This window comes from Lepidochelys kempii, chromosome 6 (assembly GCF_965140265.1).
Source record: "Lepidochelys kempii isolate rLepKem1 chromosome 6, rLepKem1.hap2, whole genome shotgun sequence".
Classification (NCBI taxonomy): Eukaryota; Metazoa; Chordata; order Testudines; family Cheloniidae; genus Lepidochelys; species Lepidochelys kempii.
Window position 1 is genome coordinate 91,700,288 of NC_133261.1, and position 14,819 is coordinate 91,715,106.

Here is a 14,819-nt window from a genome sequence, read left to right on the forward strand (position 1 = left end):
TTAAGAAGAGTGGGTGCATTGAGTTATGGGGATGGTGTGTATCTTGAGTTGCATGGATGGAATTGTAGGTGGGTGGATATGATGTATTGGATAGTTATACTATGAGGGTGTGTGGGTACATGTTCTGGATTGTCAGATGTATTTGGACAGGAGGTGAGTTAGTGTGTTGGATTGTAGAACAAGATGGTATGTGGAGATGTGTTGTGATGAGTGTTCAGTGGTGGGTCAGGGTGTAATAAGTTGTGGGAATGGTGGTGAATGAATTAGATGTGAAGGGGACCAGAAGAGATGCTACCCAGTGGACCGCTGTTGTGCAGGCTGAGCAATTCGTTCTCTTAAATGTGTTGAAATCTCTGGTTTGGTTTGTGAAGCTGTCTGTTTCCTTGACTCCCCAAAATGAGTGACTGAATTTTACAGCCTACTCAGGGAGTTAAAGAGAAACGAAAAAATGTTTGTAGGGTTGAGTGCTCCAAAGTGAAGGCAGTGTTAGTAAGTTGTGATTAGGCTATACAAATGTGGAATTGTGGGTGTGAAAAACTGCATGATTGTAATGTGTAGCAGTGTTTAGCTAGCAGAGCACCCTACGGCTAATATTTTACATTACTCATTGAGAGGTGTTGGTTTGGTTTTTGGTGTCTTACTTTTTGGGCCCAAAAAGAGGTAGAAAAATGTCACCAATGCAGCATGCTTAGCCACTGAATGCAAGAGGGCACTCGTCTGTGTTCTTTAGCAACCCTTCTTTTTAAATGCTGGCTTTTTAAAGGCATCCTTTCTGGTTCTCAGCCAGAAATATTATGCCATTGGGGGAAGAGGGGAGGACTTGAGAGTTAAATAAAACGAGACATACTGAGGAAAAAAGACTTCTTGGGCCTTGTTCGGGGAAACACACACCCCTGGGTTCATGGTTGATAAAACTGTTGGTAGGAATGTTAGGTTGTGTTTCAGGGGCTGGCCAACTCTCCCAGAAATTAAAGGTGGTCTAGGGAATAGTGTCCCTATAGGTGCTCCACTTCAGGTGTGCATGCATCCCACACACCTTCAACTGGAAATGTTGGTTAGCAGCATTGGTTCGACCCATGCATGTGCCCTACACACCCTCATGCCCCAAACCAATGCTATGTAGGGGTTCATGCATGAACTGCCCTCAGTTTCTTCTTAACTGTCTCAGCCTGAGATGGAGCTTTAGCATGTCTGCCTTGAATGTGCTTCAACTAAAAATTTGTTTTTCCTCCTATTAGTGAGTTTAGTTTTTAGATAGTTTGCTAGTTAGTTTAGTAGTTGAGAGGATTAGTTTCTGTTCCTGTCCCCTCCCTCTGAGAAGGTTTGTCTTGAGAAAGGCATGACCAGCTCACCAGGGTTCAAATGTTGCCTCACTTGCTGGGAGGCCATTTTGATTAGCAACAACCACTCCAAATGCTTTTGCTGCATTGGAGATTTGCACGTCCCTCAGAAGCATAACTTCTGTCAGATCCTTAAATTCAAAGCAAGCAAGAACCGGGAAATTAAGTTGAGGCTACTAATGATAGTTTTCCCTTTGCCCTGCTTCAGAGCCAGATCAGGAAACACCCCCTTCCGCCAGTACACCAGTTTCTGGGCAGATCCAGCACCCCTTTGATATTGGTTCAGCTGTCCCCCCAAAAGGGGAAGACTCCAGAGACTTCTTTGAAGGATTCCAGGAAGAGGAGCTTCAACTTCCTTCTTAAGGAGCCTGTTCCTAAAAGACTTCTGTCTCCCAGTTGTTCAACTGTTTCAAAAACTTCAGCTTCTTGGCTTAGTACTGCAAAGGCAAAGGACTCTTTTGGTAGCAGCAGGGCTGGATAGCCCTGAATCTCTTCCAAGAGCAAACACTGGTCTGACCAAGCGTCAGTACTGTTCAGACAAGAGGGCAAGGAGAACCATTCCTCCAGGCCAGTATTGATGGACGCACAGCTTTACTGTCAGCACCTTCCCCAATGGGTTCCTCTGTACTGAGCAAGCCTAAGTGTCTAACTCCATTGGCACTCACCTCGGAGCACTCTAAATCTTCAGTACCATCTATCTCTACAGACACAAACACCATCATATTGGTACTGTCTCTCCATTTGGTACCACAAACATTTTGGTACTTGAAGGATGATTTATTAGTGTCAGGTAAACAGGAGTCTCCAGTGCTCATGGGAACTGAGTGCCTCCTGTAATCAAGACCCATTCAGTCAACAGACTCCTATCTTCAATACTGCCTGATTCACCACCTTCTACCGCTGGGGTCCTCCACTGGATGATGTCGAGGATGATGATGGAGATCTTTTCAGTCTCTTCTCTGAGTGCAGGGCTGTCCTATCTGTCTGCATAGGAACCCACTCTTCGACACTCTCAGAGAGGAATTTTTGGAAAGACATCATGGGTGGTGGGAACTGCCTTGAATGCCACCCCTCTCCTATATGGACCCCCTCAATGACCATAATGGGACCCCTGGGTAGCATACTGATGACAATTTCCCAAGGTATTGAGTCTTGCTCACTGGGACAAGAGAGATACATTTACCTCTACCTCAGCCCATTCCTCAACAGGAGGAGACATTCAGAGAACAGGAAGCTAGGGCAGACGAGAAGGGTACCCCTCAAATCACCATCTCCTTGTCTCCGGATGAGGTGGTTATGCCTCCATCACCATCTGTGGCTGATGATAGCAAGCAATTTCAGGACCTCATAAAACGGGTGGCGGACGCTCTCCCGATACCACTTGAAGAGGTCAAAGAATTACAACACAAGTTGATGGACATTCTGCAGTCAGCAACACCAACCAGATTTTCACTACCTATCAATGAGGCACTTTTGGGTCTGGTGAAGATGGTTTGGTGGACTCCAGCAACAGTACCATCTTGCCAATGGGCAGATAAAAAAAAAAAAAAAAGTATATCCCCACCAAGGACTCCAAATTTTTATTCTCCCACCCCCAACCCAATTCTGATGTGGTGAATGAGTGGGGAAAACACCACCATACCAAATCAATCCTGTATGACAGACCAGAACCACCTGGAAATCCTACTCATCTGTGACCCTGCAATTTCAGATTGAGAATTACTGGGCTTTCATGGCAAAATATTACACAAACTACAGGAAATTTACTGCTTTTATTGAGCACCTTCCACCAGACCAAGGAGAGCGATTTCAGACCATCACTGCTAAGGGACAATTACTGGTCAAGACACCCTTCAAGAGTCCTGAGTTGTGGTAGACGCCATGGCACATTCCATCTCTATGGTGGTAGTTATGCGCAGGGCATCCTGGGTCCAACTGTCCAGCTTTCCCTGAGAAGTCCAGAGAATTGTAGAGGACCTCCCCTTCGATGGTCTGAAGTTTGTTTTCAGAAAACACAGAAGTCCCTGAACACTTTGAAAGACTCCAGAGCCAAATTACGATCTCTGAGTGTATACCCCTATGAACAAAAGAAAACCTAGTAGGTCACAAAGCACCCAGAGATACTGGCCAATCCAATTTTGTGGTTCCAAAGACACATTGGGCCCACCAGGAAGAAATATAGATTAGAGGAAAAGAATTATTCATCTGTGTTGCCCAAGTACTCAACCAGAATCAAAACACCAATTTGATGGGTTGGTCAAGGGTTTGAATCATCCCCATCTTTAGTTCACATCTGCAACAATTTGCCCACCTCCCCCATTTGGACCCTGATTTACCCATTTTCAACATGCATGGGAACAGATTATCACAGAAAAATGGGTCTTGGAGATTGTAACATTGGGCTACACCATTCCCTTTTCCTCCCTCCCTCCTTTCCACCCCTCCCCCCACCCATCCCTTTTCAGGGACCCCTGTCACAAGTTCTTAGTGAGACAGGAGATAAACTCACTTCTTCATTTAGGAGTGATAGAGCCTGTTCATGCTCAAAATAAGGGAAAGGGTTTCTCCTCAAGCTACTTTTCCTATACTAAAGAAAATTGGAGAGTGGAGACTGATTTTAGATTTAAGGCTACTAAACAAATTCGTAAAGTCTCAGAAGTTCAGGATGGTAACTCTGATAGCTATAATTCCTTCACTAAATTCAGGGGGTTGGTTTTCAGCCATCGATTTACAAGACACTTACTTATTTCCATAAAGTGATACATCCATCTCACAGAGGATACCTGTTTTTGATTTAGGCCAGGATAATTTTCAATACTAGATGCTCCTCATCAGCTCCAAGAGTGTTTTTCAAAAGTATTTGCAGTGGCCACTTAGCTTTGTTGAGAGGCAATTTTAGTATTTCTGTACCTCGATGATTGGTCATTTCAAGGATTGGTCTTACAAAGCAGTGCAGTCAGCCATGCAGAGTTCCCTTTTGGTGTTCCTGGAATTGGGTCTTCAACTCCATGTAAAAAAATCCACGTTGACCTCGGTACAGAAAATACAGTTTATAGGGGTATCCTTTGATTCATTGAAGTCCAGGGCCTACCTTCATATGGACAGATTCATAATGTTCGGTCTAGCCAAGATTGTTTGAGCACCTTAAAATATCAGTGAGAAACTGTCTCCAACTCCTAGGTCACATGGCAGCTTGTACTTTTACAAAAGATTATGCAAGGTTGTGCCTTCATTCTTCAAGGGATAGCTCAGAGCAGTCTAGTTACCAAAGAGATGCAGCTTAGACAAACAGGTTTCAGTTCCCTGCCAGTTGAAAGATTCCCTAGACTGGTAGAAAGATCATCAGAATATTGGTGCAGGCATTCCTTTTTTCCAACTGATTCTAATGGTCACTATAATGATGGAAGTAGCCTTTTGGGATGAGGAGCTCATCTCGATGCTCATACAATCCAGGGCAGATAGTTGCCTCAAGAAACCAGTTTCCACATCACCTGTTGGAACTCAGGGCAGTCAGAATTGCCTGTCCTTATTTTCTGCCTCTCATCAGAGTCATGATGGACAATGTGGGCTGCATGTTTTATGTAATCCAGTAAGGAGGAGGGAGATCTGTCTTCCCCCTGCCCCCCACAGATGCCGAAGCAGTAATGTTGAGGTACTAGTGCATGAGCCATTGCATATGCATTTCAGCAATCTACCTCCCTGGTATTCAAAACACTATGGTTGATGCTCTCAGCAGGTGCTTCTTCCAGGCCTACAAATGGGAGTTGGTCTCTGAGACCCTCCAAGGCATATTTCAGACTTGGAGTTTTCCAGAAGTGGACTTCTTTGCCACCTCTATAAACTGAGCATGATTAATAGAATCAGACAGGATAAAGCCAGGTTATTCTAAGATTCCCAATGTGGTTGAGACAAGCTTGGCATTTTTACCTTTAACTTGTCCCTCTGTCCAGTGATCAAGCTTCTGATCGTCCCTCATTTCCTCTCCCAAGACTTCGGTCAATTGCTTCATCGCAGCCTAGGAGTTTTCTGTTTTGGGGCATGGCTCCTCAATGGTTTGTGGGACTAGAGTCTGCCTGTTCTGTGGAGGTACAACAGGTGTTGTTAAAAAGTAGTAAATGGTCTACCCAAAATACTCACCTTCAAATAGATTTAGCCAGTGGTGTGAACTCCAGTGACTTGCACCCACATCTTCCTCATTCTTGATTATCTGAGATTACCTGCTGGAACCTAAGAAAACAGGATTATCAACCAGATTGGTCCAGGTTCACTTGGCCACCGTAACAGCCTTTCATTTCTCAGTGTTCACTCACCCAAAACTTTTGATGAAAGTCAGAGTTATTGGAAACCTTTTCCCTCAAATGAAAGACCCTAATCTGACTTGGGATCGCAATATAGTTCTTAGATGTCTCAACAAGACCTTCATTTGAACCAATGGCAACTGGTTCCTTTCTTCACCTGCCTATGAAAATGGTATTTTTTGATAGCCATCACGTCAGCCTGAAGAGTTGGAGAAACTGGGGCCTTAATGACAGGCCATCCTTTCATGGTATTCTTCAAAGACCAGGTTTCCTTATGTTCACACCCTAATTCCTACCTAAGGTGTCATTTGAGTTGCATCTTAGTCAATGCATTCATTTTACCGAGTTTTCCCCCAAAACCACATAATTCTCAGCTGGAGGCTTCCTTTCATACTTTGCATGTTAGGAGAACATTGGCCTTCTATCTGGATAGGGCCAAAAAATGTTAGATGTCTCCTGGACTACTTACTTCCATTTAAGCCAGATCTAAAAGATCTACAATCTCCATCCAGTAGGCTATTGAGGTGGATCTCTCGGTGTATTTTTGCATGTTATGGTGCAGCTAGCATTCAACCTAAAATTCAAGGGTGTTAGTGCACTTTACAAAGTTGCAGTCAGCATCCTTTGCATTACTTACAGATGTTCCAGTATCTGAGATTTGCAGAATTGCTATGTGGTCTTCAATACATAGCTTCTCCAAACATTAGGCCTTGGTCCGTGCCTTTACATCTGATGTAGCAGCTGGCAATGTGGTTTTGTCTTCAGTGCTGGACCTGACTCTGGAGCTCCCTCCTCCCTGTGGGGATACTGCTCTGGAATCACCTGAAGTGGAGTACCCATAGGGTTACTTCTCGAAGGAGGAGTGCAGTATCTGGTTCTTTGAGGTGTATCCCCTTACTGATGTTCCATTCCCTGCCCTTCTTCCTCTCTATTTCAGAGTTTCCTTTGTGAGACTTTGCAGTAGAAAAGGAACCGAGCACAGTTCATCTGCACAGCTCAATATAGACATGGTATTGTGAGCACAAGGGCATGTAAGGCCCTTGCTTGGGTTGAATGGACACTGCTAGTAAAAATCTCCAGTCAAAGGTGCATGGGGTGCACATGCATGTGAAGTGGACATGGCGGGGACATGCATCTTAAAGAACCACAGTTGCTGTACCAGGTGAGTAACCTCTTCTTACATGTCTCTCTACTTCCACAGGCTTTGTGTGCCAGGATCTGGGCCAGCGGTCAAGCCGGGTAGCCCAACACTCGTCAGAGTCAGCCAGAAGAAATCCCTTTCAGAAGCCTCAGGTAAGCAAGTTCAGCAACCCAGGACTTCGTGTTGCAGCTCTGAGGAGAATACCAGGACAGGAGCTTTAATCAGTTTTGCCCAAAGGTGAAAGAGCCTGCAAGTGAGTGTAGTGAGGCCCCTGGAATCCTAGCACAATTGTAGAAGAGGAGGCTCATGGGATGCGACTGTACTGTGTCTCCCAGCCAGCTTCATTGTGGGTGACTAGCTTCAAGAATCCCACAGCTTTTTGAGCATTTGTGAGACCTTATCTGACGCAGAAAGAGCTTTCATATTTGAAATTAGAGCCTTATTTCTCCTTTGCCCCTGGTTTCTCTCATCTCCTATCCCTTTGGACTGAGACCTCATATGGCTCTTGATGAATGTCCAGTGTCCATTCTGCTATTAAAATGCTGGAGCTCTGAAAGTCTGCTTTTCCCTCATCTCTCTCTGTCAGCCAGATGGATCCCACAAATGTTGATGGAGTGGGGAGCTCCCAGCCCATTTGTTTTTTCAGAGGCACTTCTCACTTCACAAGCACTGTGCACAGAATTTTAAATCAGAGGGTTTTAATTTCATTGAGAGTTTGTGAGCTGCCTGCAGTTGGCCACTGTGCTGCTGCAATTGACCTTTCCTGTGGCATAGTCTGTGACTGGAGCCCAGGTAGATGGAAATCTTTCTCTGTTCAGATTTCCATCTACCTGGAAACAGATTCAGAACATGGAAAACTCTATATGAATTGTGGTAAAGTACATCTCACAAAACTCAGTTCAGCCAAAATCTGGACCTGGAATTATCTTGTGGGGTGAGAATAACTGGTGAGGTGAGATTCCATTGGACATAAGGACACCGGGCTGAGGCTCCAGTTCCCATATCCAATTCAACAAGTGGGAATCAATATAGATCTCCATGACTTTCTAGACCACATTTTGAGGCAGAGGGAAGGAGTGCCGTGCCGTGCCTTCTCCTCCTTGACCTAGACTTTCTTGGACCACCCTGTGGGAGCCACTCTCTACAAGTGGCGATTTATTCAGGAAACAAGTTAAATGGTAAGTAACCTTTTTTGCTAGGGCAGACCCCACTGGTCATTGAACTCCTGCTTGAATGCACACGCATAGCTCAGGGTGAAGAGATTAGGAAAACGGAGATGTATTTGAAGCATTGGATTTTTAGGTGTTATGAATTTACAGAATGGATTTCTCATAAAAGCTGTAAATGGTGAGTAAATTCTGGGCCAGCTGAAAAGTACAGAGATTCACAGTGCTGAGTGGTGGCCATGAAGTGGACTGTCCTCTCTTTGCAATGGTACCTCAGCCTTCACTTCTCTTACCAGGAAAACCCTTGTAGGATAATGAGTAAGGATATGCAACAGGGGTTCCTGGGCTCTACAGAGGATCTCTTGAGCAGAGATGGGCACAGGCCTGTCTCCAATACCCAAGAATTTTGGGGGGGGCTGCTCTTTTCTGGATGCCTTTTGACCTGGTTCCTGTTTCATCATCTGTTCCTCTTCCACTCCTGGTCTCAACTGCAAAGGGAATTTTGGGTCATTCTCAGCTCCTCCATTATCTCAGAAATTTGGATAGTTTGTGACCTTAATCAGGGGAAGTTTCATTTGTAGGAAATAATGAGGTTAGGATTGGTGACTTTAAGATGATAACATGGGTCTCGCCATAATGCACTGCCAGTCCCTTATGTGATTTCTTTGTGTTGACTCCCTGAGCACTGGTACCCTCCAGAGAAATGGAGCAATTACCTGCTCTCTTAGTAACGGACCATTGGTTTGGGCTACAGCTTTTTCAACTAATCTTAAGCAGTAAAGGGGGAGCTGTAGCTTCTTATGCTTAGATCAATCTATTCCTTTAATGGTTAGTAGGTGTTAATGCAGATGAAAAATATTTATCTAGTACAAAAAAGATAACTTTGGTCTTGACAATTGAGATAGGTTGGTTGCTTCTGTCACGTGGAGTTGTCTTTTCTGTTGCGGATTGTGCATGTACTCCGAAGGTCTAAACATTTGAGCATTTGCCTGAAGGTGATTATTATGGTTGCTGGGGGTGGAGGTGATAGGCAAAATCGGAAAAGGAGGTGGTGGGACCACCTTACCATTCACTGGGACTTTTTAGCTCCCACCTTGTCAGAGGTGAAGGTGTCTTGGCAGAACATGAGATTTTTATTCCAGTTATCTGTCTCTTGTAGTGCCCTGTCTCTGTGCAGTCTCGACTAACAAACACAAAGTTGGTAAGTACTGGGCTTCATTCAACTTAATTTACTGATGTGAAAGATTAAATTTTAAATTTTATCTTTTATAATACCTTTGATACAAATTGTCCCAGACTGTATTGCAGAACTAAATAGCCCAGGTAAAGAGATTCAGAGGTAAAGGAGAAAAGATGTTTCATCTGAGATTTGAGTGGAGATGGAGAGATATAGGAAGATTATTCCAGATGGCAGGAACTGTAGGGAGAAGATTCTCAGCAGTGGCAAGATTGTTTTAAAAAGTCAAGCTGGTGTGATCATCCATCCACAGAGGTGCAAGATGGTGGCACCAGCATTTGCATGCTGGAGCCTGGAGAGCTGGGATTCGGGGAGGCCATAGAGAAGGAAACTACAGTAGTCAGGGTGGCGATGATGAAGGCAGTAGCAAATGGGAGCAATATCACAGTTGTGGGTGGAGAAGAGTATAGGATTTTGTCTAGGTCATGGAGGCCGGAGACAAAAGAGGTCTGTGTAAAGGAGGCTAGAGGAGATAGATATGTATTGGAGAATGGCTTCTCTTGCCCAAGAGAAGAAATAATTATTGTCCTTGAGACAGCCATCTGAAACAAGAGTTGAAGTCACAAATGCACTAGAGCAAGATGAGCTGAGAGGGTGACAAGAAAGGATATGTTAAAGGTGTTAAAAGATATTTTGAGTTGTATGTCCTCAGCATAAGTCAAAGCTAAGGTTAACGGTAAAGGTAAGATTGAAAGAAAAGAGTGGTGCTGAATCGTAAAGTTCCATAGCGGGAGTGATCTTGTAGTAGCTGCCATGGATGGTTAGGTCAGGGTAGGACCATGGTGTGGGACTCAGAGGCATGTGCCCGTCTTTGGAAGCAGGTCTAGGAGGTGGTCTTGTCCACAGTTTTTTTCAAAAGGTGCACTGTGGTCAAGGAGGGAGCAAGAACCTTCTGAAATCATTATCTACACAGAGGAGAGAGGTTTCTGTACTATGATCAGAATGAACCTTACACCGAAATATTAGAGGATATTGTTGGGCAAGAGGTGGTGAAGATTAGAGAGAGCTTTTTTCTCCAGCACTTAGACAACAGTACTGTCTCTGTAGAATTGAGCACGTGGGTGAGAGCCAGAAACGACTGAGTTCTAGTTTCAGCTTTGACACTGAATAACTGACTTCCCCTTTCTGCTTGTTTTCCCCATCTGCAGTGAAGAGACTGACTTACCTCCAGGGATAGATATGAGTTGATATGAGTCAACAGTGTGCCCTTGTTGCCAAGAAGGCAATGGCATTTTGGGACGTATAAGTAGGGGCATTGCCAGCAGATCGAGGGACGTGAATGTCCCCCTCTATTCGACGTTGGTGAGGCCTCATCTGGAGTACTGTGTCCAGTTTTGGGCCCCACACCACAAGAAGGATGTGGAAAAATTGGAAGGAGTCCAGCGGAGGGCAACTAAAATGATTAGGGGACTGGAACACATGACTTATGAGGAGAGGCTGAGGGAACTGGGATTGTTTAGTCTGCAAAAGAGAAGAATGAGGGGGGATTTGATAGCTGCTTTTAACTGCCTGAAAGGGGGTTCCAAAGAGGAGGGATCTAGACTGTTCTCAGTGGTAGCAGATGACAGAACAAGGAGTAATGGTCTCAAGTTGCAGTGGGGGAGGTTTAGGTTGGATATTAGGAAAAACTTTTTCACTAGGAGGGTGGTGAAACACTGGAATGCGTTACCTAGGGAGGTGGTGGAATCGCCTTCCTTTGAGGTTTTTAAGGTCAGGCTTGACACAGCCCTGGCTGGGATGATTTAGTTGGGGATTGGTCCTGCTTTGAGCAGGGGGTTGGACTAGATGACCTTCTGAGGTCCCTTCCAACTCTGATATTCTATGATTCTATGTTAGGGCCATGGAAAGCCTTTAAGATGAAAAATTCCCTCCTAATCTTTTCTTTAAGAATCATTTCTGATGTGGTGGGTATAATATTGGAGTCAAGGAAGGGTTTTTAGGAAGTGGATGGATGGTGGAAGGTTTTAGAGAGTTAAGATATTGAGGCAAAGGAGTTGATAGTGATGACATAGGGAAGCGAATGCAGGGAGAAAGGATGTGGAATAACCAACATGCTCAGGGTCTGACTGATCACCATTTTGGGGCTCAGGAAGGAATTTTCCACCAGGTCAGATTGGCAGTGATCTTGGGGTTTTTTGCCTTCTACTGTAGCCTGTGTGTGTGGGTCACTTGCCAGGATCATCTGGGTATACCTCATTTAATCCTTTCTCTGCAATTGCAGGGGCCTGTGGCACTGATGCACCTCGGTCTCTCCTATTCTATGCCCGTGGCACATAATAGTCTGGTTTCCTGTGGGTTGTATACTTTGGTCTAATTGTGGTTGTTGGGTTTAGTGGGTGGTGTTGGTGGCCTGTGATATACAGGAGGTCAGACTAGATGATCAAGTGGTCCATTCTGGCTTTAAATTCAATGACTCTAGTGTCTCCTGTTTACTCGTTCATTTTTCCCCCCCCAGCCAGATCTCTTTGAGGTCCTTCCTTTCTAATCGCTGTTCAATAGGTGGTAATGAAACATTTTCAGTTGGCACCTGCTATGTCAGCTTTCCCTCTGGTTCTCACCACATGAATTGCTTCTGAGTAGCTCAACCCAACCTGCTCCAGTGCAACATCCATTCCTGTTGCAGCTGCTTCATCCTCCGCTTCTGTCATTATGCTTGTGGTTTCTGTGGAGGTTGCCACAGTGAAATTCTATTGTTTTAGTTATCAGCTCAGATGATCCTTATAAATAAGAATGCAGTTGGATCCTTCACTCATCTTCATTTCAGTATGTGTTCTGTGGGATTACTCCCAAGGTTTAATCAATTTTGAGTTACTTCCTGATTCTTCTTTCACTTCTGTGCTAAGAGGTGGTTTGAATGCCATCTGGAGGAATGAGTTGGGCTCAGTCTTTTTTTGTATCTTTCTACAGAGGAAGCCTACCTGAGCTGTGCCTAGGGCCCAGTTAAACTGTTCCACTGTCCTGTCAGATTGTGTCCGGTCACACTGATATAAGTTTTTGTCTGTTTCTTAGGACCTGACAGTTCTGCTGCTTTGCAAATACTTTTGATTCCAGGCTCATCAATTGATCTATTGTGACTTATCAGGCACTGACTTCAGGTTAAGACTTTGTTTGTTAGAACTTCTGCAAACCCTTCCTTCTTTAGTTTCTTGCTTTTCAAGTCTTTCTTTGCCTTCTGTGCTTGTCTGTGATAATACTGATAGCCACTTGGCTGTGGAGTATGGCTGTATGAAGAGAAAAGGTCTTTTGTTGAGTCCCAGGAGCATCAGATTGTGGTCTTTCAGATTTGTGAGCTGAGAAGAGAGCATGATGGATTTTGAACTGAATGTCTCGCCTTTTTCTCCCACAAGTTCATCTCACTAGCTAATTACTAGAGTCCTCGCAGCCTGACTGGGAGGGTGAATCCTGACTCTGGTGCCCCTGGGATGGGGATCCCATTTTGCCTGGGGCCTTGGACTGTTAATCCTGGTTCTGATGCCCATTGGGTATGAATCTTTCTGTGCATGGGGGCTCGGAGTGAAAATCCTGGCTGCAGTGCCTCTGGGGTATATGTCATGGTTTTCTCAAAGGGGTGAGGTATGTGAATGCTGGCACTAATGCTTGGGGTCCGTCTGGTCTCAAAAACTGGGAATGTGAATCCTGACATTAGTGCCCAATGGGGTGTACATCCTGCTGTAGTTGGAGGCTAGGGGTGTGAATCCTGGCTCTGGTGCCCTGGAGTGTGGATTCTGCTGAGCATGGGGGCTTGGAATTTGAATTTAGCTATTAATTTTTAAAATAAGTTTAGAGAGGGGAAAGAGTAACATCTGGATTCATCTATGTAACATCTATGTCTCTACAGCGTGCCCGCCCTCTGTCTGCCAGTGATGCTGAGGTGAAAAACGTGATGCCCTCAGGCAGGGAAAAGGTAGCAGGAAAGCAAAGTGGCTCCATGCTGGGTCTGTCTATGGAGGAGGTAAGTGCTGTTAAATACCTGATATTGTATGTACCTTGGCTTTGGGACAACATGTAGGGATGAGTGGAACACAAGTAATTTAATAATCCAATGTAATTTTGGATTAATAATTGCTTCTGCCAAGTATCCACTGCCTCATGAGAGAGCTGTCTGGCCCCAGAGTGGGACAAACAAAAGTGATAAGGGAGACCTTTTAGAAAATGGTTTATTCTCTGAGTGAAACTGCTGAGTTTTACTGATAATAGTGGCTCTATCCCGGAAGGGCCCCTCCCCCTGCTATGCCAAGAGTGCACATATGCTCTAAAAAGCCGTAGGATCCTTCAGTGCCTACATGTAGGATGACATTATTGTATAATTATGTCAAATGTACACTAGTCACTCCCACAACTGCAGGGTTAATGGCAGCCTCATCCTCTGGAACCCAAGCCCTGCCCTGAGGATAATTTTCAGTCCTAGTATCTATTTCGCTTGGCTCTTGTTCCTTTCTCTGATCCCAGATAAAAGTTCTGCGTCGAGTGAAGGAGGAGAATGAGCGGAGAGGGGGTTTCATCCGGATATTCCCAACACCACTAACATGGGATCTTTATGGGTGAGGAGAAATCTACAGTGTGTTGGCTCAGTGTCTCCTTGGTGCTCTGTTTTAGGTTATAGGACATGTATGTGAATTAAATCCAGGTTAGTGGTTGGGGATCGGTGACAGCACTGTCAACTCCCTCTCTTTCCTCTGGTTACCCTAATGCATGCTGTGTGTCACCCTCAGAGCCACAGGTACACAATGGACCTCACCCCTGGGTGACACCAGGTTCTGCTTTTCCTTTTCCCTTATGTCCTGGTTTCCTTTTTTTGACCACATACTGTCTGCCTCCCCCAACGTTTAGGTGCTAGACAGTGACTGCCTTTCTCCTCTCCCCTTGCCTGTCTGATTACACCATATTGTTTCAGTGCCTTTCTGTTAGGGGTGTATTTTATGAATGTCTTCTTTCTGTGCAAGGCCTCCTTTGCCTTTTCATTGTGTTGGCCTGAGCTTTAATTAGTCCCCTCCACCTGCCTTTCCAGATCCTACTTAGAGCACAAGACAACAATGAATTATATGCTGGCAATACGTCTCTTCCAGGACAGGTAGGAAACAGGATAGCTGGCTCTGGCGACCTGCACTGTAGGGGGAACACCTTCTGGGAGAGGGACAGAGGGGACTGAAATAGAGCAAAGAGGAGTAGCTCTAAATAGCTACAATATTGTTGGCCACTGTGCTGTGGCCTACAAGGGCAGGAATAGCCACACACTATTTCCTCAGTATGCCAGTGAATACAAACCTACCTGTCCCTCCAAACAAAGTCTTCATAGGGTCCCTAAAGCTTGGAGAGGCCCATCTTCAGACACTTGCAGGAGGGGAAGGAGATGCACAGCATGGTGTGCAAAGGGCATGGGAAAGCAACCACGGGGCAGGGGAGGAAAGAGGAGGAGGGTGCACTACATGAGTAATGCTCAGTGGCATTGTATAACAAGGAATACAGATGTTTGCAGGTTTAGAAGCCACTGAGGGTTGTACAGAGGTTGCAGCAGTTCCTTATCCCCCTTGCTTTGAATTCAGCTTCACATTACAGAATGCTCCCTCTTGTAGGGTAGGCACTGAAGCCTTTTCCAAGCACTGTTGGAAGCCCTGCCTCTCCACTTTGTACTCTGAA

General features: G+C 45.0%; 1 protein-coding gene across 12 annotated transcripts in view; it reads left to right on the forward strand.

Moving 5' to 3' along the window:
- TTLL5 (tubulin tyrosine ligase like 5) overlaps nucleotides 1-14,819 on the forward strand; it is a 210,249-nt gene that overhangs the window by 52,337 nt on the left and 143,093 nt on the right. For 10 of the 12 annotated variants that reach the window (XR_012159502.1, XR_012159503.1, XM_073349243.1 and 7 more), the window contains exons 15-19: nucleotides 6,840-6,931; nucleotides 9,105-9,146; nucleotides 13,021-13,134; nucleotides 13,632-13,723; nucleotides 14,191-14,253. Coding sequence is in view for 10 of the 12 variants with exons in the window: in XM_073349243.1 (XP_073205344.1) it covers nucleotides 6,840-6,931; nucleotides 9,105-9,146; nucleotides 13,021-13,134; nucleotides 13,632-13,723; nucleotides 14,191-14,253 (403 nt within the window). In the remaining 2 variants the exon portion in view is untranslated. The remainder of the gene's footprint in view (nucleotides 1-6,839; nucleotides 6,932-9,104; nucleotides 9,147-13,020; nucleotides 13,135-13,631; nucleotides 13,724-14,190; nucleotides 14,254-14,819) is intronic. The other 2 variants (XM_073349241.1, XM_073349239.1) reach the window with 2 other exon arrangements.